At 40.4% G+C, this 24,155-nt stretch overlaps 1 protein-coding gene across 4 annotated transcripts in view; it reads left to right on the forward strand.

Moving 5' to 3' along the window:
* Nucleotides 1-24,155, forward strand: part of CCDC178 (coiled-coil domain containing 178) — a 321,895-nt gene that overhangs the window by 107,038 nt on the left and 190,702 nt on the right. For all 4 annotated transcript variants that reach the window (XM_084780437.1, XM_084780438.1, XM_084780435.1 and 1 more), the window contains 5 exons: nucleotides 1,176-1,238; nucleotides 2,283-2,444; nucleotides 3,950-4,063; nucleotides 5,610-5,755; nucleotides 6,674-6,833. In XM_084780437.1, the coding sequence (XP_084636563.1) occupies nucleotides 1,176-1,238; nucleotides 2,283-2,444; nucleotides 3,950-4,063; nucleotides 5,610-5,755; nucleotides 6,674-6,833 (645 nt within the window). The remainder of the gene's footprint in view (nucleotides 1-1,175; nucleotides 1,239-2,282; nucleotides 2,445-3,949; nucleotides 4,064-5,609; nucleotides 5,756-6,673; nucleotides 6,834-24,155) is intronic.

Below are 24,155 nucleotides of genomic sequence, written 5' to 3' on the forward strand. Positions count from 1 at the left end.
GTCAAAGGATGTTTGACTAGCTGCTCAAGTTCCTACTACTTTGACTTGCTACCAATGATGGACTCTAACCTCAAATTTTGAGCCTAATAAACTCTGTCCTTTAATATATATTTGCCAGGGTACCTTATCACAGCAGCAGGAAATGAAACTAAGGCACTTCTGTGTTAGTTTGTTTTTTTCAATCAAAACCACCATGGTTTACAGGATTTAGTAATCTGTCTCGAATGCAAGTTAACAATCAACAAATAGTGGAAACCTCTATGACAGCTTTAATGATATGGAACCTGGATTCAAAGACTTTGGGCCCCGGCTCTAGCCCTACTGTCTGTAATGTGAACAGTCTGCTGCCTCAGTAAACAGTCTTAATTCTCTTGTTGTCTAGGGGGAGGATGGGCTAGAAGACAAATCTGTGTCCTTGCTCCTCCTCATGGCCTCCGCAGACCAGGTGACGTCACTGCCCAGTCAGCAGTGAAGTGGACAAATCCAGAACCTTTAAGAACCTGTGGTCTCTTTTTACAAACCTGGGTGTCTCTTTTAAATCTGGAGAGCAGCGTGAGAGTAGGACCAACTCCTCTCTCAGACCCTGGACTACAGTGTAATCACAAGGCAGAGGACCTACAGAATGACTTCCAGCACTGGGTTGTGTCATTTTAAAGCCAGACTGAATAGCTAAAACCATTATCCAGGGGAAGAAGGAAAGATGATTTCTATCCTTTTCGACTAATAACTCTTAAAGAATGCATTTTTCTCAAAAAATAAAGAAATTGCTATAGTCAAGTGGAGGTTCTAATAGCATGAATTATCCTTGACTATATCTATTTCGTGTTCAACATTCAAAGTATTTATGCTGGAAAGTAATAATAAAAGCAACCCATTTTTTTCTCAGTTGAGGGGAAGAGCCAAGGAACATCTAGATTTTACTCTTTGGTTCTTTTTAAGGTCAGGAGTTTATGACATAACCTAGATGAAACCAAATCCTGCTGTATCACTTAAATGCTTTGCCACAAGTAATATCAATGCCTTTAAAATAGTATAGCAAGCAAATAATAATGACTATTTTGTCCTTTATTTTTATACAAGTAAACTGTGTCTTGTATTGGTAACTACTGTTTACATTTTAATTTTTAAATATTCTGTGAATAAAGTCTTCCTTTGACAACTTTTGTGACATACAGAACAGAGAGGATTTCCTGAAGAAGCTCACAAGAGGTGAAATGACTGCTGGGATAGAGATTCAGGTAATACTAATTTGGCGGCTTTTGCATTTTCTTCTTCCTTTAATTTGCATTTCACTTAGCATTTTAAATTTGCCTGTAATGAGGCATCTTTTGTCACTGCTTGGTTTGCAAGCCAGCACTTTTCTCTCCTTAGCTGATGACAGTTGGCCTCTGTGTACAACTGGAGTGTCTGATCATGCATAAAGAAACTGACCTCCCATGCACATATCTCATTTTGTGACTTAATGGGAATTTCTGCCAGTCTAGTGAAAGGGCAGTAGACTCTTATTCCTAACTGTCTAACTCTTTAGTTTGCTTTCTGATGATGTTACGTTTTCTTTACTTGTACTGTCTCTCACTGGGATTTCTTTATTTAACCCTTACAAATGTGCTATGATATTTCTATTAAAAAAAAAAGGCTTTGGAATGGAAGTATGATAATTAGCCAAACCGAGTTTAGTTTTTTCAATCTTGCTCATTCTTTGGAACCAGGATTTGACTCTTTAATCGGTGGCAGAGTGCTTCCCTTCCGGAAGTACATACGTGTGACGTTGTGATCGTTATGATAGGAGAATTAAACTTGCAGTGCAAAAGGGACCACATCCATGTGGTGTGAGACTCTCTGCACCCTTTATCTAACTCTGCAAAGCCAAAACAAATTCAGGCGTCTATTCTGTGGTTTTTATAGATATTTTATCTCAATATTTTCATAGTCAGCCAAGTCATTTTTTTTTTTACCTAATTTGCTTATAACCTCCCTGCTCAGTGGATGCTTTTGTCTTATACCGCAGGAATAAGACACATTCAAGTATGCGTTTTCAGCATGCACTTTCACTCATTGTTCCCCAACAAGTGCTTAAGAATGTTTGACCTTTGTGGTCCATTTATTTTTCTCTCTCTCATTTGTTCAATAGCTACACAATGTCTAAAATACTGGAGTCTCACCCTTATTTTTTCCTACAGAGGACTGCAGCATTTCATTTTTACATATCACTCAATCAGTCTTAATAAACGCGTGTGTGATTAACAATGAATGAATGAATGATTCACAGTCTTGGTTGGCAGAAAAGACTGTACATCATTGAGGAAACTCAGTTCGTGGAGATGCAGGAGTTTCTGAGAAGGAGGGCACTCTATAATTTGGCGTTGTCTGAAGTACAGTTTCCACTGCGCCAGATAGAAGCAGATGCCGTGAGAATCAGATTGCTCCACCGACAACACTCCTCTGTAAGCACTTACAGTTATTTGTTATATAAACATGTATCCATAATTAATAACTTATTTTCAGTAATATAGGTTCCTGAAATTCAGGTTACTAAGTAATATATGTGAAAATATATACAGAAAATCAGGGGTTTGTATAGGAAAATCACAAGTCTTCCAAGTTACCCTTTCACAGTCTCACCATTAGTCCATTTAAGAACTGTCTGTCAAGACACAGTGTCTACAACTCCATCTTACACTGTACTTAGGGCAAACTAGTTTGAAACTGAGTGAGCAGTGACTGACCTGTTGAGACTGCACAGCACAAACCAAGCGCTTCATTCAATCTCCACCGCTTCTTAATGGGTTGCTAAAAGTTACGTTGACTTGAACATAAAATATAAGGAATCTTGACATTTTCCTGGTAAGTTTTTGGTGCACGTAAAAGTTAAGACAGCAAGGGTGAAAAATAAAGCAAATGTAGATAAAATATTTTCAAAACTACAAGCTTCTGTCAGTAACTGATATTACTGGCCCTTCCCAGAGGAAAAAAGTCATAGAAAAATATGTGTACATGCTATCATTTATCATTGGGAGAAGTGGAGGGTGTGGCAAGAGCGATACATTCTTGTCTTTCTCTGCGGGGAAGACACACACATACTTGGGGCAATTTTGCAACATTGTATTTTATTTTCCTCTTTCAAATGATAGCATGACTTTGGACCTTTTGTTCTTCATAATTTTCAAATTGTCTTTGTTTTTAAACGTGAGTTACAAAGTATTACTGTTAACTGACTTTCCCAATCTCCTTATGAAGTAGGCAAGAAGGCCTTTCCTTGTATTATAAACTAACAGAAAACTTGAGCCTTACCGGCTAGCAAGTAGGGGTTTTGAAATGGGATCCCTATGTACATGTGACAAATAGATAACCAGTACTAAGTCTAGAGAGATAAGTGGTTTTAATAATGACTCTCTCTTCATTAATGGTGAGGATTTATTAATTAAATCAAGCATCTTGATGTCATGTCTGAGTATAATAATGATCTGCACCAATGATTAATGACTTTTGTTTCCCCTTCATATTGTAATCATCATGAGTTTATATCTTCTTGCTCACCAATCATCTCTTATTTTATGTTTTAATAGCTAATAAAATATAAGAACTAAATTGGGAAAGAATAAGTTTTTTTCCCTTTTTCTTTTTGACAATGGTTTCTGACAATTTGTGTTTAGACCTTTGGTTATAAGTGAAATATTTTACATATTATAATGAAGTATCATAATTTCTAGGTATGGCCATCCTTGTTGCTTACTTAACTGAAACAGGTTAGACTTTTCATATCTTAGATAATTCCAACAGAATATTGGGACTTGAGGTGTCATAGTCTAGAACCCATAGGCCTAACCCTTTCCTTTCATGCACTAATATAAACACTGTGATTATTAGGGCAGCCACTACATACACTTTCTCTAAACCAGAGTAAGTGCATCACAAATGCTATACAGTTTAAAATCTGAGTGCTTTCTAGATACTTCATGAGTTAATGAAGAAGAAAGAATTTGTTAAAAAAAAAGTAGAAGCAACAAAGAAAAAATTACGAAAAAGAAGCAAGAAAAGCCGTAAGGAACTCACACAAACAGAGGTAAAATTTTCAATTTTCAATTTATAATTTCTTACTTCAGTGAAAATGTATCCAGCAAATGTAACTGTGGGGAGATGCCTTGTGATTTGAATTGCTTCACTAAATGGGCTCTTCATACACCTGTACATACATGTCAGACATACACACATACACACACACACACACACACACACACACACACACACACACACACACACACACCCTGCATCCATGTAGCCTGTCTTTTTTTAAAAACTGCTTTAGTCTATAAGGCATACAGTCTCTAGCAGGAAAAATGTTCCAAAGCAACACAAAATTTATGCTGGCCTTGTGCAAGAATCTGCTGTTCTCTGCAATCACACACTGACCTCTACTTTCAGCCTCAAGGAAACAATGAATAAAAGGGAGATGAAAAGAAGAAGGAAAGAAAGGCCCGTGAGAAAGAGAAAAAGAACAATATTGATGCTCTCTCATAATCCTTCTCTCATAACAGCCTCTTCTCTCTTCTCTTTGGGAGGTTGTTTTGAGAACCTAGAAGACCTTAGCAAGCTGTTGAAGTCGTGAGGACTTCACCACTGTAACTGGGATCGATGCATTTAAAAACTATTCATGGAGGCCAACCCCACTCCTTTCTCCCATATCATCACACAAAAAAAGCAGATAGCATCTTTGAAAAACAGCAAGTCCTTAGCAGACACCAGACCTACCTGTCCTTTACTCCTGAATTTCTTAGGCCATTCTACTGTAAGAAATAAACGTTCTCTGCTTATAAACTACGCATCTCATATTTTATTACACTGTATGAGTGACCTAAAAGAGGAGGAAAGAAAAATAGAGAGGAGTCAGAGAGAAGAAGGAAGTGACACAGGGAAGGGAGAAGAAGAGAGAGGAAGGGCTACAAAAAGTTGAAACCCTAAATCTAATAATCTGATTTTATTCAACTTACCAAATCATTTGTCAGAAATTGTCTTATCAACTAGAAAGTGTATTCAGACGCAACACTGGGAATCGTTAACATAAATTATAATCACAATGACCTATGATTTAGCAATATAGGCTATTATTTTTTAAAAATTAAAATTTGATGTCTTTTGCTAGAAAAAAATGTTGGTTTTTGAAAGCATCATCATTTAGATAGCTAAAGTCATTTCTTTCCCATCCTTTTTATTTTGATCATGCATACAAGTTCTTTAATTTACTCACCTTTGGCCAGTAATATGATAACACACCACTCTATTTTGCTACGGTAAACATGGTAACCATGTTTTTATTGGTGATGATTGCATTGAGTTTAGGCTTCTTAATCTTCTAATACCCTATTGGAGGTGATCTCACCTAAAAGACATCTCACTACAGAATTCATTTCCCAGAATCACCAGAGGAAATTGTGCTGATGAAATGTTGTCTTGTGCTGTTGTTCGAAAGATAAGGGCCTCTGTGTGTACTTATCCATCTGGCCAAGTCCATAGTGTGTGTGTGTGTGTGTGTGTGTGTGTGTGTGTGTGTGTGTGTGTGTGTGTGAAAATCCAAGTGTTAAAGATCAAACTTCTTTGAAACTATTTTACAGGGAAAAGGCTCAGTTATTCTTCAAGAAATAGAGGAAACCAAAAACAAAACAATTATTTTCAATGCAAAAAGCAAGGAACTGGGCAAGGAGATAAAAATGATGGAACAGGAAAAAAAGATTTATGACGATAAACTTGAAAAGTTGAAGTAAGTTTCGTCAAAGTAATGATCATATTTATTATAATTAATAAAATCAGATTTCCATATTTAAAATTTATTCTTAAGGTGGCTCATATTTTTCCTCAGAATTTTATCTGAAATAGATATATGATATTCGATCATTTTAATTCATATTAGTATAATTATAAGTTGCTTTCATTCTTTACTTCTCTTGTGTTTATTTTCATTTGAATAACTGGGGATATTTCTTCTTTTCCACATATGTAAACAATATCTGTTTAGTATTACTAATATCTTTCATTAATTCAATAGAATGCTTGTGAGCCATGTTTAAAATTTTGTGGTTTTCTTCTTAATAGCTAACATGCGCGCGCGCGCGCGCACACACACACACACACACACATACACACACACACACACACACACACACAAAATCAAACAACTATGTGCATCCTAGTACCAGATCTTTTGTGGAGTCAAGCCAGTCTACCCAAGAGGATTTATTTAGTGATTACTCTAAGGAACAACATGTTTTCACCATGATGGTGGTCATAAAGCTATTATCTGCAAGAGACTAATTTATTTTTGTCGTATTTTGTAAGAAATAAGGAAACCCTCTGCTTAAATTATTAATCCATGATTTAACACATGAAAACATACTGTTGGTCTGAAAGATATTAACTTGTAATGGTATAAATTACAGTCAATTTATAAAGGCCTGAGATGGAATGTGAATGTTGTTCAGGTGTGGTAATAGGTGCTTGTGTCATTGCCCTGACCAATTCCTGACAAAGGTTGCCCCTGACTGTGTTGCTCGTCAGTGTTCAGCCCTTAAGCTTGTTTACTCTTGGTACTGCTGTCTTATTTACTCCCTGGTGCGTTTGGATGACTAGCATTCTCTCTTTGGTAACCACTTCATTCCCTTGTGCCACTCTTTCACCATAGGGATGAGTTTATAACGTTGAGATTTGATAAGGACAAGATGCAGAGTGTGTACGACCATCTCAGGCACGAAAAACAGATGTGTGAGGAGAGAATGTTTCAGGAGGAGAGGCTTTTCAAAACATTTGTTGAGGCAAGGCAAAGCGCCCTGATGAACATCCAGGTAAGTCCTACTTGAAAATGCTTGAGAATGGAAGAGCCATAGCAATAGTCAAATAAGCAGCACATTCTTGTGTGTGTGTGTGTGTGTGTGTGTGTGTGGTGTGTCTGTGTCTGTCTGTATGTGTGTCTGTGTATGTGTGTTTCTGTATTTGTGTCTATGTGTGTGTGTCTGTATTTGTGTCTGTGTCTGTGTGTGTGTGTGTGTGTCTGTGTATGTGTGTTTCTGTATTTGTGTCTCTGTGTCTGTGTGTGTCTGTATTTGTGTGTGTGTGTGTGTGTGTGTCTGTGTCTGTCTGTGTGTGTGTCTGTGTATGTGTGTTTCTGTATTTGTGTCTGTGTCTGTTTCTGTGTGTGTGTCTGTGTATGTGTGTTTCTATATTTGTGTCTGTGTCTGTGTGTGTGTGTCTGTGTGTGTAGCTGTGTCTGTGTATGTGTTCGTGTATGTGTGTGTGTCTGTATCTGTGTCTGTGTGTGTGTCTGTATTTGTGTCTGTATGTGTGTCTGTGTGTGTGCATGTGTGTGTGTGTGTGTGTCTGTGTGTCTGTATCTGTGTCTGTGTGTGTGTGTGTCCGTGTGTATGTGTGTGTCTGTGTCTGTGTGTGTGTGTGCTGATACAGTAGTTAGACTTAGATTTTAAAAATCATTGTTTGTGCAATAAGCCTGTGACTTTGCATTTTCTTTCCAGAGTAATTGTTTATATTCACCCAAGGCATTATAGTTTTCAATGTGCTTTGAGTGGGCCCCAACCTTAGTATTGTGCTTCATTTTGTTTTCAAGTCTACTGATGTAAAAATGTAGGCTGCATTCACTCCAGAACCATTTTTAGGCTTTCAGTAGAATAATGAAGATGGTTCCATTTTATTTCTGCATAAACATTATTTGATGTTATAAGCCACTTTTATTGGGTAGGTGAGAACACTTCCTATTCTTTCCCTTAAAAGTGTGCATGACATTTTGAAGTTATATGCCAAAACTTATGTCCTGCATTAGAATTTTATTAATCAAGTTACATAAAATTGTACATATTATTAATTTTAGATAGTCTATATAAATACATCCATTATTTCAGCAATTACTATCCCACTTTACAATTTACAATAGTTTTGTTATATATACTTTCAATGAACTAGTAAAAGTTTAAAAATATATCAAATTATAAGTTTTGAATCGCACAATGAGACAGTTCTTCTGAAATGAGAATTTTATTTATCAAAACTAATTTTTGCCAAACTATTTATGTGTAATATTATATAATATTTTAATCCTGTTTATATACTTGTATACTCTATTTTGATAAATGTATTTCACAATTCCTTTCTTCTTACATAAAGAAAAATAGGCTTGATAGCTTTTAGAAAACTGAGCAGAATGTCCCTCAAATGAGTGCTTGTGGTGGTTTTGATTCATATCATGATGGAAGTATTATTAAAATAATAGTAGTTTCATAATTAGTGATGGTAAGTAACAGTCTTTTACTGGAATGTTGCATATATATAAAGGTCCCTCCATCCTTAAACAGTGAAAATACTGGGCGCCATCTAGTGGCAACAAACGATGTCTCCTCCCTTGTGGAGGGATTCTGGGAACTCAAATAGTCTCAGGCATGTGACTCACAGGGATTGGGAAGCTGACGCTGAAAACCAACGTTGTATTTACTGATTTGAGCATCGTTCCTCGTCTTGTGTGTTACTGCAACCATAGAATCACTTTCCTCATTCAATCACATTTTAAAGTCCTCGTGGTGCTCAACACACATTGGGACCTCAGCAATCACTCCTGACAGGAGGTTCAGCACTTCACTGGAGCAATACTTAGTGAAATGGCAAAACAAAATGAACAAACGAAGAGGTTAGCAGGAGAGAGATTAAAAACCAACTGAACTAACCAGCTCCTAGCTTACAGAGATTTGCATTTCTTTTCACCCAAAAGCTAGTCCTTGCCTTCTTAGCCCCAAGTCTCCAGGCCTGAGCCCCTTAGGAGCATGGTATAGCTCTGATGCTTTGCTAAGTGGTGGTCTCCATCTCAACCCCCTTTACTGACTCACTGGTGCTTGTTTCTTCTCACCTAGCCTCTTTTGATCACAATGCTTTTTTTTTTGCTGAAAGCAGCTATCACTCTTTTCCTCTGTGTCTTGAAAGCACAGACCTCAGAGGAGGAAGTCAATAAACTTGGGAGCATGAATGGATGAACAGATATACACAGCCAAGCATGGGTGGATGAATGCTGCCTACTTTGATAAGTAGCTGGCCACATACATGCCTGATAGTAGCTAGAAGCAGGTGTGCTTTTCATAGGAGATGATTTTCATGTGCATCAACCTGATAGTCTGGATACTTCAAAGAACACTCATGCTATTTTCTGGCATGATTCTCTTTTTCTCCTCCTCCTTCCCCGACTACTGCTCCTCGCTGTCCTTCATCACATATGAAATGCTTCCCACCCTCATATCCCCTCTTGTGAAATAGTTAAAACCTCTAATGCTCTCTAACCTTAACGGACGCTTCGACATACCTCAATAGTGCTCAACAAGCTGACTGCATGGAGTTGATTCTTAACTGTTTCTTGGACATATCTGTCTTAATGGTTTGTGATATGTGACCCAAAGCAAAGTGTTCACCAGTGTGGTGGAAAACTTATGGCACACTGATTACAAAGTCTCCTCGTTAAGGATTTTTTTTTATATGCGATTGACATAAGGTGTTTGGTGGTAAACAGTGTCATAATACAGTATGATCTCCCCTCCCAGTGAGCATGATGTCATTCCTCTTTAGAAGAGACTTGATACCCTATGAGCATATAAGGGGGAGGAAGTCCCCCTCAGTCACAGTCATAGGAGAGGAGAGTAAGGGGAAAATGGGAGGGAGGGAGGGAGGAATGGAAGGATACAAGGGATGGGATAACCATTGAGATGTAATAAGAATAAATTAATATGTACCACAGTTTCTTTATCCATTCTTCTATTGAGGGACACTTAGGCTGTTTCCATGTTCTGGCTATTATGAATAAGGCTGCTATGAACATGGTTGAGCAAATTTTCTTGTTGTGTGTTGGAGCATCCTCTGGGTATATTCCAAGGAGTGGAATAGCTGGGTCTTGAGGAAGCCCTATTCCCATTTTTCTGAGATAGCACCAGATAGATTTCCAAAGTGGTTGTACTAGTTTGCATTCCCACCAGCAATGAAGGAGTGTTCACTATGGAATACTATTCAGCTATTAAAAACAAGGAATTCCCAAAATTTGTGGATAAATGGATTGAGCTAGAAATGATCATAATGAGTGAGTTAACTCAGAAGCAGAAAGACTCAAATGGTATATACTCACTTATATCTGCATATTAGCCCAATGGGCGTGTCCCACGAAAGCCTTCACTTACCAGGAAACAGAGACAGAAGAGAGGACATACTAGTGGGACTCTAGATGTGAGATTCATGGAAGAAAGGCAAAGTAGTAGGACCCAGAGGGTCCTAGAAGCCTACAAATAGAACATTATGATAGGCAGATTTGGGCACAGGGGTCCCACTCAAACTAGGCACCAGACAAGGACAATACAGGCGGTAAACCTTAAACCCCTACCCAGATCTAGACAATGGACAGAACACTCTCCACAGTAGAGTGGAGAGTGGGATATTACTTTCTCACACACTCTGGTGCCTCACCTCTGACCATATCCCCTGGACGGGGAGACCTGATGGCACTCAGAGGAAGGACAGCAGGTTACCAAGAAGAGACTACCCTATGATCATATAGAGGGGGAGGTAACCCCCCTCAGGAACTGTCATAGGGGAGGGGAATAAGGGGAAAATGGGAGGGAGGGAAGAATGGGAGGATACAAGGGATGGGATAACCAATGAGATGTAACAAGAATAAATTAATAAAAAATAAAAAAAAATTAAAAAAAAAGAATAAATTAATAAAATAAAATTTAAAAAGATAAAAATTAAAATTAAAATTAAAAAAAAAGAAAGTGAATGAGTTAATAAATATCTACATTAAGCAATCCAGGAAAGGAAACTTTTTATGAAAGGAAAACTCAGTGTTAATGATTTGGGCTGTCCCCCTTTGGGCAAAGAATTGATCACAACTATAGATCACCTGTAGATATTGTTTAAGGAAAAAAAGACTATAATATCTACTATAGGATTGAGCAAGAATGTAAAAAAGCACCCTGGAGTTAAAACTCAAGTAACAGAGCTGCCTACTACACTCTGCTCCGTGTTCTCTCGGCAGCCCAGTCTTTCCCCACGCCAAAGCGTCTCTCTCAGGGTTTTGCTTTTATTGTTGTTGTTTGTCCGTTGTTTCCTACATTCATGCTGCGCTCTTTGTAATTTGTGTTCTGAGGAAACAGCAATAAACTAAGCTGGAAAGACAACCTCCACATGAACCCATACCCAGGCCGCACCCTCAATGCTTTCTAAAGCTTACTTTCGCCATTTCCACCTTAACACTGCTTCCTGTCTCCCTGTGTAAGGAGACACCACCTTCCCTGGTTGGAGGAGCCCAGCATTTGCCAATTTTTCCTTGAGCTTTTCACATGAGAATGTTTGACTTCTAACAAAATGGAACCCTGACCCCGTTCCACAGCCAGACACCTAAACAGCAAAAATCTTTCCTGTTGGCTCTGGTTTCAAAGTTTATTACAGTGTGTGAGTTTGTTCGCTTACTGACTGCTCCTCTTTTCTTCATTTCCCAACCATTTTATAAGGAGTACTAAGTCCACTGCATTAGTTGCTGAGTAATGAAATCCTGAAAACTTAAAAATCTGCACCAGGAGGAAGAGAGACAATGTGCCAATAGGCATGAGCAGAGAAACAACACTCAAATTGCACATGGTAAATTGAGATCCCCCCATCCAATGTCCAGAAATACGAATGGATATTATATGGATATTATACAGATATTGAGATGACATAGTTTGTGGTCTCAATAATGGAAAACTGACAGGAAGCAGAGGAATTTGACCAGTGAATTTCCCTAGCATGAGTAATTTTCCTTGCTGACAACATCCTGACACAGAAACCACTTTAACATACCATGAAGGTTCTCAACACGAGGAACATGACCCACATAATTAATGTTTCCGTTACAAGTGCTTCTGATATTATTAAGTACCAGGTAGCCACACATAATAGTGCAAACTTGGCACATTAGTTTAAAATCGTTGGCTGATTGGGAAAAGAACATTTTATTTTGATGACAAGTGACAAGAAGTACTAATTTTGTATCAAGGGGCACAGCGTTTTCACCTAGGCCTAATGCTAAAGTGATCAGAACCTCTTAGAAATCAGGAGAAGGGTGCTACAGGAAACAGTGCTTCTTAAACACAAACCTAGAGGAGTTTGAATGTTTGATTTACTAAAGTAAAAGAGCTTTTCCTTCTTTCTGCATCGTTCTGCTAGGTCCTGTAACTATTGCTGATGCAATGTTAAACCCCATACATGAAATTGGAATATAATTTTATTTATGCAGAAAATTGGCCACCATTTTTTGCTTAATTTACCCACAGCAACTTAGAGGCACATCTTACAGTCTTTGGCTATCATCCTTTTTGAGTTTCCTATGCATATTTTTCTATGTAATGATAATATTGTATGAACATAGTTTATATATTATATTTTACAGTGGCTTTTCACTCTCCAGTAAATTGCCACTTTTGCAGTGCCTCATCTACTGCATACTATCAGTAAAAAATACATAGTTTCTTACATTTTTATTAGCATATATTAATTATGCACTATGGCAGGCTTCATTATGACACTTTCAATACATGTACATAATGGATTTTGATCATATCTACACCTCATTAGCACTGCAAAAACCAAACACAGTGGTGAAATCTGCAACTCCAAAGCTAAGGGCAGATCCCTGCAACTCAACAGGCAGGCAGGCCAGCTGCATCACCAATTTCTGGGAACCTGTCTCAAAGGGTAAAGTGGAGAGCAATTGAAGATAACACCCAGTGTTGACCTCTGGCCTACACACGCTCACACACACACACACACACACACACACACACACACACACACACACACTCACATGAACACACATGTACTCACATGTACACACCCAAGAAACACGTACATACACCACACACAGATACACACAGACCTGATCTTTTTATATTCTGGTGTGATAACATGAATATTTCTGTTTCCTATGGCATAAAACTAATTAACTTTTATTGATTATATGCACTACGTTGGAGAGGAACGCATGATATTAGAGGACGTGACACCAGTTAAAAATTTTTTTAGTGACACCCAGAGCTTGTAATGACTGGGGCCCAGATTTTGTTGATGTTTGTGTAGACAGAATACAGATGACTCTGTTCCTGGTGCTGAGAAGCACTGCCCAGATGTGAACGTGAGGATTCCAATACTGATATCAGGATAGTTTACTGCATGATTATTATCTAGAAGTGAAGACTTCAGATTAAAGAGTGCATGTGTATCCGGATAGGACTGAATGTGACACACTTGGAGGAGCTCCGTGGGGCCCAGCAACAAATCGAAGCTGAGAGTCTAGAACCCACGGAACAAGAGTCTGGGCACGGAAGCCCTTGTAGAAACCTCAAGAATAGATGTTGCACCAGAAGCTTCAAGAAGAATTCAACAGCACAGAAAAACCCATTCCAAAACGTAGCCTAAGTTGAGGGCAAGAACAGAAGCCCCAGGCCCCGAGACTGGAGCCTGCAAGTGAGGTGGGGAGCGTGCTACCTCCGAGGTGGAGCCACTCCGGAAGGCAGCAAAGTAGGAAGGGTGACCACGGGTATGAATGGCTAATGGCTTGTGGAATTGAAGTTAACGTGATTTGAGTAAGTCCATAAACTCCAAGATGAAAATGTTGCCTAGGTCATCCGGATTGATATTGAGCTAAAACAGGATGGTGACAGAATGAGGTACAGGCAGAGAGAGAAAGCCCAGTGTGTTAGCAGACTCTTTCCCAGGAGTGTGAAAATGACCAGAAGGCCATTCAAACACTGCGTTTGGGTGACTGGTGATGCACTGTGTTCTTTAACCACGTACAACAGAATAGAAGGCATCACTTCTTGTTATCGTAAGGAATTGGGGTTTGGGAGCAGTAATGGAGAACCAGGATGGTACAAAAACTAAACAAAAACCCTAGGCTTTCTAGCAGATGGAGGCTACAAGAAGAAAATCTTCATTATATTAATTAAGTCATAACGATTGAGTTAAAGCTAACAGGATTCTATAACAAGGATGAAGGACGGATGTGTGTCCGAGCTGCTCTGCCAGGGAATGGCACATTCTGAGTTCACTCTGAAAGGTGTTGACTGGGAAAACTCTCCAGTTTAATTAACAAGTAGACACCGAGTTCTTACTATGTGCGGTAGGTAAATCTTCCCTCCTTATTGAAAATAGATTCTTTTATCATGAGATATATTCAGATTACAGTTTCCCCTTCCTCTACTACTTCCTCACCTCCTTCTCCATCAGGATCCACTCCATTTCTGTCTCTCATTCCAAAAGGACAGGCTTCTAAGATACCAAAAAAAAAATCTGTAACAAAGTAAAATATAATAATATAAAACAAACCCCATTACACCGAAGTTGAAGAAGGAAAACTAACAGAAAGGAAAAGAGTACAAGATAAAACACAAGAATCAGAAAGCCACTCATTCACACACCCAGGAGTCCCATAAAATAACCTGAAAGCTACAATATATCAAAGAGGACCTGGTACAAACCCGTGCAGGCCTGTGTTTGCGGCTTCATTGTCTGTGAGTTTATATGAGCTTTGCTCTGTTAATTTAGAGGGCCTTGTTCTCCTGGTGTCCTCCATTCCCTCTGGCTCTTACACACCCTCTGCCTCCTCTTCCACTCTTCCACAGAGTTCCATGAGGAATTTGGTAGAGACAAGTCTATGAACTGCGCTGTCTCCTGTGTCTGTCTGTCTCTGTGTCTCTGTCTCTGTCTCTGTCCGCCTTTTTTTTCTGTCTGTCTGTCTCTGTCTCTCTCTCCTTTTTTCTGTCTCTCTCTCCCTTTCGCTACCTCTGTCTCTGTCTGTCTGTCTCTGTCTGTCTCTCTGTCTCTCTCTCTGTCGGTCTCTCTCTCTCTCCATAATATCTGCATGTGAGTCTTTGTGTTTATTCCTACCTGCTGAATGAGGAAGCTTCTCTTACCCTTGCTGAATAAAGCACTAATCTATGAGTATAGCAGAGTGTCATTAGGAGTCATTATATCACTGGTTTCATGTTTTAAAATGTCTTTTAAGACCAGCAGTGTTTGGTTTGACCCTAGACCTCTGAACCACCCAGTCTCTGGTTCCTGGTCACTCCACCAGTATTGGGAATGGGTTCCATATCATGGAGTGTAATTCTTAATCCTTAATAATGATCATAGGCATAAATCATAGATTTGTCATTCTAAGAGGTAAGGACAATCTTGCTCAAAGACTCTGAGGCATAATTTTCAAATGCTGTTTCTAAAGAGTCAATCAAAAGAAGAAAGGATGTGCATGTACATCTATAGGGGTCGGAGATGTATCCAGTGGTAGATCACTTGCTTAGCATGGACTAGGCTATGACTTTTCTCTTCAGTGCCTTATATGTGTATACACATGAGTGTGCGCTTGCATGCACATACGTGCACACAAACACGTGCACACACACACAAATGAAAAGAAAAACTTTTCCCTTTATCAAAAATATTTAAAAGAAATAAGTAAAGTTATTGGGACCTCTAAGCCTTGCAATGGGGTTGTCTAATTATACCACTGGTTATTAAATATATATATATATATATATATATATACATATATTAGTAAGTATAGTATAAAGAAAAGCTCATCTCATAAATGAGCAGTGGCAGGTAGCATACCTCATTTTTTTTTTTGCTTTGACTCTTGATATCTGTAGGAGGACTCCCCCATCCCCACCCCCACCCCACCCTGCTTCCCTTATCCGATTATCCTGATCACTTTCTTTAAATGTCATCCTTATACTCAGGAAGTTCTCCTCAGCTTGCTTTTAAAAATCTTGGTGTTGCAGAAATGAGAGAATTCTAGGATTGCAGCGTTTATAAGCGTAGATGTAACTGACATGATCTGTCAATCGGGATCAATTTGCAGATACCAGAGGTTTTAGGTATCAGAGGCTCCCCATTGACGACACAGCACTGTATGATTTCTGTGAGAGTTGGAAATGTTTAAAACTCTGGCCCCGGCACTCTGACGAAACATCACACAGTGCTCTGCTCACCATTCTGTGTGTGTGTGTGCGGGGGATTGTTAATACAACCCAAACCGCTCTTCCACTGTCTGATTTATTTGCTCGCAGAGAACACAGATACCTGACCTCCTGAGGGAACCGCAAAGCTCAAATTTGGGTGCCATGATAATCATAACAGTTTGAAAGAAAATGAAATAGGCTATAAAGAGGGAGGAAATGAAATATATAAACTGTTGTACGGTGTCAAGTTCATTTTCAGTACGATATAAAATAATGAAAATGCTTTTCGATAACCTTTGTTGATTTTTATAATGTGAAACACACTTTATGGAAAAAGACAATGAATGTGCTAAATAAAAAAAATTGTGAAAAATACTTTTATCTTTTGAGTCCAATTTCCACATTCTTGCCCATAGGTTTACATTAGAGTTGAGTTCTGAGATAGAACAGCTCGAGACAAAAGAGCCTTCCATGCCCTGACCTTTTCTAAATTCAAACAGCTCTTTTTAGTCTCAAGTGTAAGGGTCATTTTCCTCATGGGTCAATTCAGTGGATCATATTTTTATAATTTTATAGTTATATTTTGACCGTCTAAACTTGAGTGACATTGGACAAGGCTTTCCTATCACCACTCAGTTTTATCATACAGGTGTAGGATAGTAATGGTCACCTCTTCTCTCCCCCATCATCCAAACATCCTAACAGCCTTTAGTAGTAAAGTGTTAATGACTAGGGTATCATTACTGAGGATTGTGGGTGCCCAGGGGGCCTTCTCCTGGTCATTCCCCATCAAGGGGAATTAAAAACCCCAAAGGACAGAAAGCATTTGAGTAACTGGACGTATGAAGTTCAAAGGTTAACAGAATACAGACAAAACATCTGTTCCTGCTCCATTGGTCACAGGAAAATTCAGGTTCTGCTCACGAAGAACTCCTCACTCAGGCACATAGAACACTATCCACTTTCAATTTCGGCTGGCACCTCTCTCAAGACCACAACCATCACCTATGCAGGAGGGTACACTCAGGAATAACAGGGCAAGATGAAGGAGAAACATAACTGCTACTCTAAAAATAGACAGTGTGCCCTGGGCCTCTGACATCTTGCTCTGGGGTCACCATTGTTGGTATTAGTGGAATTGAAATGATTTATCTAGAAGGCACAGTCTCCATGGGACAAGACTGCCCTTGCTTCAGACATCAGCTGGCTACAAGGTAGGGACCAGCACAGCCACTCTCAAGCTTGACAGTGTACTGGGAATATCATAGAACTCAGAACATTGCACTTCTAGCTACAGTCTCATCACATAGAGAAGATGCAATTAAAATTAACCAAATCAAATTAACTAAGCCCAGGAGAGACTCGAATATACGGATACATTCCCTCCTCTTCCCAAGCATGTATGGTGTTGTCTCCTCTCTGACCTGACATGGCACAGTGCACATAGAAGAATGCCAATCCAGAAAGCCTTTGTCTAGAACATAATAGGATCTTAGCTACATGTCACCCCCCTTGTCTGTCCTTACGTCTACAATTAACTGCAGAAATTCCTAACACATCTGAGGTAATTTGCTGTGGCCAAAAGTCTCCATCATTAGTCACAATGCAATGGCCAAAGCTCCCACGGAAGTAGTCACATTCTAGGGACTTAGTGACACTTCCAAGGAAAAGAAGACAGAGGCCAAGCCTCTGCTCAGATAAGGTTACAGAGCCAAATTATGCCTGACATTTTAGAACATAAGTCCTTGCTCACATCTTACCTCTCGGTATGGCAAAAATGAAATATGCAGAATTACACATACATTAATTCTCTCTAGAGGAATGAGGAATAAAGTGGAAGGCCAAACATATATGACTAGAAGGATGGTCCAGAACACTAAGTTGGGTGGGTGGGTTGGGTGGATCTAGGAGAATCTCGGGGAGGGGTTGATGTGGTTGAAACAAAATTCTCCAGGGACCATTTAAAAAAAACCACTCGCCACATAGTGCATTATCCCCACAAGGCTATGTTATTTAATATATGATCACCTATGATCATCTATCCCTGACTAGTGTGGGCTTGCATGTGAAGATTCATGTGTATTCAGGTGCATGTGTCTGTATGCTCGTGAACTTCATACGGAGGCCAGAGGACAGCATGAAGTGTTGTTCCTCAGGGGACAGCCACTTTTTATTTGAGATGGTATCTCTCACTTGCCTAGAGTAAGTGGCCAGCAAGACCATAGGCTGTCCTTTCTCCATTTCCCCACCACTAAAACATGGGCCATCATCCTTGACTTGTTCCCATGCGCTCTAGGTGTTAAACTCAGGTCCTGCTCCTTGCAAGACAAGCTCTTTATCAGCTGAGCCACCTCATCTCTCCAGCCTGGTACCTGAATACTGATTGAAAACAATTTTGAGTTATGTCTCCCCCTCCCCAGGCCCATGTCTGTGAAAAAGAATCATTGCAAGAATCATGCTTCTGGGTGACAACAGAGGAAAGGTATTTTTGTAAAAACTATGAAACATGGGAGGAAAAACAATCTTGTTTAAGTGTTGGCTAAACCCAGTCACTTCACTTTTCACTTCCTGAAGTGTTGGAATGAGACCCAGGGCCTTATGCCTAAGGACTTAGACAAGTCCTAGACAATGAGCCACATGCTCCATGCTCCCAAAGTCCTGGTCCTGGAGACTTTTCAAAGTTCTCTGTGCTGTACAACCAGCAAGTAACTCTACCCCATTGCTAAGCCCTTTTGACCTAGTGCTCTATTTCTTTTTTTCCTGCTGTCCTTCTCTGCTGCATCTAGGACCTTGTATTATCCCAAATTCAATAACTACCGTTAAGTGTCCAGAACTAAGTACTTCAAAATAAAAACAATATTCCTCGCCTCTCGTTTCGGAGGGGCTAAAAATTCAAGATCAAGTGATGCCATGGATTTTGTGTTTGGTGATGGGTCCTCAGCTGGCTATCAACGCAGCAGACAGTGGCGTGTAGAGGCACATACAAGAGACAGGATTCAGGGCAAACAGGAATACAGGGGACTAGGCCTCAGTCTTGTTCTTTTATAAATACTTGGTTTCAAATGAACTGTAGTAGCATCCCGGGTAGCAATGTTAATCCCCTCTAAGAGAAATGTTCTCAATAATCAGATTTCCTTGCACTAAAACACATTTCTTAGGTTCTACTACTTCAAGACAGTTGGAGGCCAAATTTATGGCGTAAAAATGGTTGGGAGACTCTAAAACTGTGTCTGTATGTCACAGAACTGATGTGCTCACACGGGGTTTACCAGGATAGTCCAGGGCAGTCTCCTTAGTTTATGAACCCTTCTGCCCCAAGTTCCATTTGTAACATCCCTTTTCAGTAGTACCTATATGAGTATTGAGTAACAAGGGGTTGATACTTTGTGGATGGAGATAGCATCTGAACATTTTTGTTATGATAAATACGAGTTCAGAACCACATGCAGACCACTGACTGACAGGTTATGCCGCCTCATCAGGATGTTGTATTTTAAAGCCATCTCTTAGCCCAGGCTAATAAGTGGATCTTATGCTTATCACAAAGTTACTCTGTAACTGATTTCCCTGACTTCAGCTGCCTTCTTCCCCAGCACTACTAATGCATAAACTTCTTCAATTGTGGGCCACCTTTGCAATCTGGCTCTAGTGGACCACCAAACAGATGGGTTTCTTAATCTACTCAAATAGGCATATTGAACTCAGTGCCACCAAGGCCGCTCTGAGGGACCCAAGTCTCTCTATGTCACTGGTGCAGCGATTGCACACAGCTAAGTACAGATCAAGGCTTTTCAAAGTTCTAGTTTGGAATTGATCTTTCTTTAATTCTTTATTCTATGCACCACAATTTCCCTGTGAATAAGCATAACCAGTAGCCACTTGAGACTTACAAACTTATGGTTTTTTATGTTACATGTCTTTTAAAATATATTTTATTAATTTATTCATATTACACTTCAATTGTTATCCCATCCCTTGTATCCTCCCATTCCTCCCTCCCTCCCATTATCCCCTTACTCCCCTCCCCTATGACTGTGACTGAGGGGGACCTCCTCCCCCTGTATATGTTCATAGGGTATCAAATCACTTCTTGGTAGCCTGCTATCCTTCCTCTGAGTGCCACCAGGCCTCCCCATCCAGGAGACATGGTGAAATATGGGGCACCCAGAGTTCATGTGAAAGTCAGTCCCCACTCTCCACTCAACTGTGGAGAATGTCCTATCTATTGGCTAGATCTGGTTGGGGTTGGAAGTTTACTGCACGTATTGTCCTTGGTTGGTGCCATAGTTTGAGCAGGATTCCTGGGCCATGATCTGCCTGTCATAATGTTCTACTTGTAGGTTTTTTAGGACCCTCTGGATCCTTCTATTTCTCCATTCTCCCATGCTTCTCTCACCAAGAATCCCAGTAGGATCTGCTCTGCTCTGACTCACTTTCCTGGTAAGTGAAGACTTTCATGGGACATGCCCCTTGGGCTAGTGTCCAGATATAAGTTAATATATACCATTTGACTCTTTCTGTCCCTGGGTTAACTCACTCATTTTGATCATTTCTAGTTTAATCCATTTGCCCACAAATTTTGGGAATTCCTTGTTTTTTAGAAGCTGAGTAGTATTCTATAGTGTAAATGTACCACAGTTTCTTTTCTTTTCTTTTCTTTTCTTTTATTAATTTACTCATATCACATCTCAATGGTTATCCCCTCCCTTGAATCCCCCCATTCCTCCCTCCCTCCCATTTTCCTCTTACTCCCCTCCCCTATGACTGTGACTGAGGGGGATTACCTCCCCCTGTATATGCTCATAGGGTATCAAGTCTCTTCTTGGTAGTCTGCTATCCTTCCTCTGAGTACCACTAGGTCTCCCCATTCAGGGGACATGGTCAAATATGTGGCACCAGGGTACGTGTGAAAGTCAGACCCCACTCTCCACTCAACTGTGGAGAATGTCCTGTCCATTGGCTAGATCTGGGTAGGGGGTTGAAGTTTACTGCCTGTATTGTCCTTGGCAGGTGCCATAGTTTGAGCAGGACCCCTGGGCCCAAATCTGCCTGTCATAATGTTCTTCTTGTAGGTTTCTAGGATCCTCTGGATCCTTCAACTTTGCCATTCTCCCATGCCTCTCTCATCTAGAGTCCCAGTAGGATGCCCTCCCCTCTGTCCCAGTTTCCTGGTTAGTGAAGACTTTCATGGGACATGCCCCTTGGGCTAGTATGCAGATATAAGTGAGTATATACCATTTGAGTCTTTCTGCTTCTGGGTTAACTCACTCATTATGATCATTTCTAGTTCAATCCATTTGTCCACAAATTTTGGGAATTCCTTGTTTTTAATAGCTGAGTAGTATTCCATAGTGTAAATGTACCACAGTTTCTTTATCCATTCTCCTACTGAGGGACACTTAGGCTGTTTCCATGTTCTGGCTATTATGAATAAAGCTGCTATGAACATGGTTGAGCAAATGTTCTTGTTGTGTGCTAGGGCATCTTCTGAGTATATTTCAAGGAGTGGAATAGCTGGGTCTTGAGGAAGCCTTATTTCCAGTTTTCTGAGATAGTGCCAGATAGATTTCCAAAGTGGTTGTACTAGTTTGCATTCCCACCAGCAATGAAGGAAGGAGTGTTCCTCTCTCTCTACATCCTCGCCAGCATGTGGTGTCACTTGAGTTTTTTTTATCTTAGCCATTCTGATGGGTGTAAAATGGAATAGCCAAATCTATTCAATGGAAAAAGGATAGCATCTTCAACAAATCGAAACAACTCTGAGACTCTTACGGGATCCATCCCTTATGGCTAGGAGTCTGCCTAGGCTGTCTTTATCAAAGCCTGTCTTCTTTGTACACTTACAATCCTCCAATTATATTCCACAAGAAACGTGGGACTAGTGAAACCAGTACTCCCGCTGTTGTCCACCTCGCTCCAGCCATGACTTCTCTTGATAACCTACAGGGGCCTCAAACAATATCACTCCAAGACAACCTTAACGCTCTCTAGAGGACCCTGCTCACCTTTCTCAGACCAAAGGGAGAAACTCCCTGCGTGGCCCAGCAGAAAGCTCACAATTGGTCAGTCCTTATGTGAGACCTGTAACTGCTCGGACCGGAAGCTGAGACGAGATTAATACCCATGCAAGGAGAGACGTTCCTGCCACACTCCTTTGTGTGATTGCTACGTTAATCCCATAAAATATTTCTCCCATTATTTTTGTTGTGTTGGTGCTGTTGTCCAGTGGCTTTTCGGGGGCGGGGTATCTACCTTTGGCTTTCTCAATGTAGGGTGGGCTGAGATAGTATCATGAACCTGTAGACCACCAGGAGCAGCAGCAGCAGCAGCGGTAGCCACAGTAGCAGCCGCGGCATAGCAGCCGCATGTTAGCTGAAGAGTTCCAGAGAATAGTTTGAGGCAGAGGAAGTAGAGACAGCAGAGGACAGTAACCAGTGATGAGGGAGTGCGGGCTCTGGTCACTGAAGAGTGCACAGGACTTACCAGGACTTAACGTCTGAGGGTCTTGACATCCAAGGTTGTAAAGCCAGCTGGCACTGACCGCCGCTGACCGCTGCCGCTGCAAGCTGCTACCAAAAGCTAAGGCTCTCCTTGGCTGCCGAGGGCCAGGCCACCTGCAATTCATTCTCTGATCTGAGAATCTGGAGCTGTAAGAACCTAAGCTTGTAACACAGGGAGATTTACGTTTCCAGTTCTCAGAGCTCAAAGCTATAAGCCTCTGAGACTGTGGACCTAGCCACAAGTTTCTAGCACTCAAGAGCTCAGATATACAGAGAACAGAAGCACCACAGTTTTGGTTACTCACAGTAACTCAAAGGGACCCCAACCAGCAGGTAGCATGACCATAGAAATAGTCTGTATGATACAACCTTACTTAATTCTGCTCCAAGGTATCTCTAGGGTACCCCCTCTGTGTATTACACAAGGTTTTATTTGTATAAAGTGACAACAATGTAAAGCTATACATCAATCCCAGGGCATTCTCTGCATGACACTTAGGTCTCTCCACAACAGGAAGCTGATTCTGGGTCCAGGCGTAATGCAATGTGTTGAAAGCTGGTTTTAAAGACGTCAACAGCACTTTTGAGGAGATTGAAATAAGGGAAAAGCCTTCGCAGGTCATTAAAGTTAGGAGAGGAAAATTCTGACAATGAAAGCCAGAATTGCAGCTGAGTTGAGTGACAGAGAGGAGAGAAGGCATGCCAGCAATTCCGTGTCTGTCCATCTGGCGTCCTTCCCTCAGTCTGTCCGCAGTTGCCCTCTAAAAGCAGCAGCTGGATCATCCCTCCTTCCTTTCCAGTCTAACACTGGTTTATCTCATGTCTGCTTCTCACCTAAGGTTACCCGGGAGGTAGGTCCTTGGAGTCAGTTTTCCAACTTAAGACAATTGAAAACAGCACAGGTTCAAACCCCAGTCTCTGAGCAGGCATCTTCCCTTATAGACAGACTGCTTAGATTTCCTTTCTCTCCTGAGAGTCAGTGGTAAGAAAAGTAATCCCAGTACCCCATGGTGAAATGAAGCACACTCAGGAAGGTGGATTTTTCTGCTGATGAAGTGATGACCAGATCTCTAGACTTTAACCTCCTTTGTGTCCTCTTTTCTGTTCTAGTTCAGGCAGAAGCAGGGCACCATCCTCCAAAAGTCACCCCATGGCCATGTTCAGGTCACCAAATATGAGAAAATACTTTCTTTGATTGCTGACCTGCATATCGTTTGATACATTTCCATGACAGACAGATGTGACCTGGGCCCAGCTGTCACCATATACAACAGCAGTTAGAACAATACATTGCTGTTTAAGATTAAAATACTCGGTGCGAAAGCATACATCCACCCCTTTACTTTGTCTGAAGCAACTCATTCAAATTGAAAATTAGTTTAAATCCCTAGTGAAAAGACAGAGCCATATGAAATTCTAAACATTCTGAATGGCAAGTGCCAAGTCTTGTTGTCTGCATGTGAAAGTCAGTACTAAGCATTTTGAGGCAAGCTTCATTGCCTGCAGTGGAAGGGTTAGCCTGCACATTTTATGGCATTTGCCACATACTGGTTAATGAATGAATGCGTGTTAAAGACATGATTACATAGACAGAACATGGTATCATTGAAGGCCAAAGGTGGACTATCTCAACTCA

Source organism: Acomys minous (assembly GCF_964271855.1).
Source record: "Acomys minous genome assembly, chromosome: 4".
Lineage (NCBI taxonomy): Eukaryota > Metazoa > Chordata > Mammalia > Rodentia > Muridae > Acomys > Acomys minous.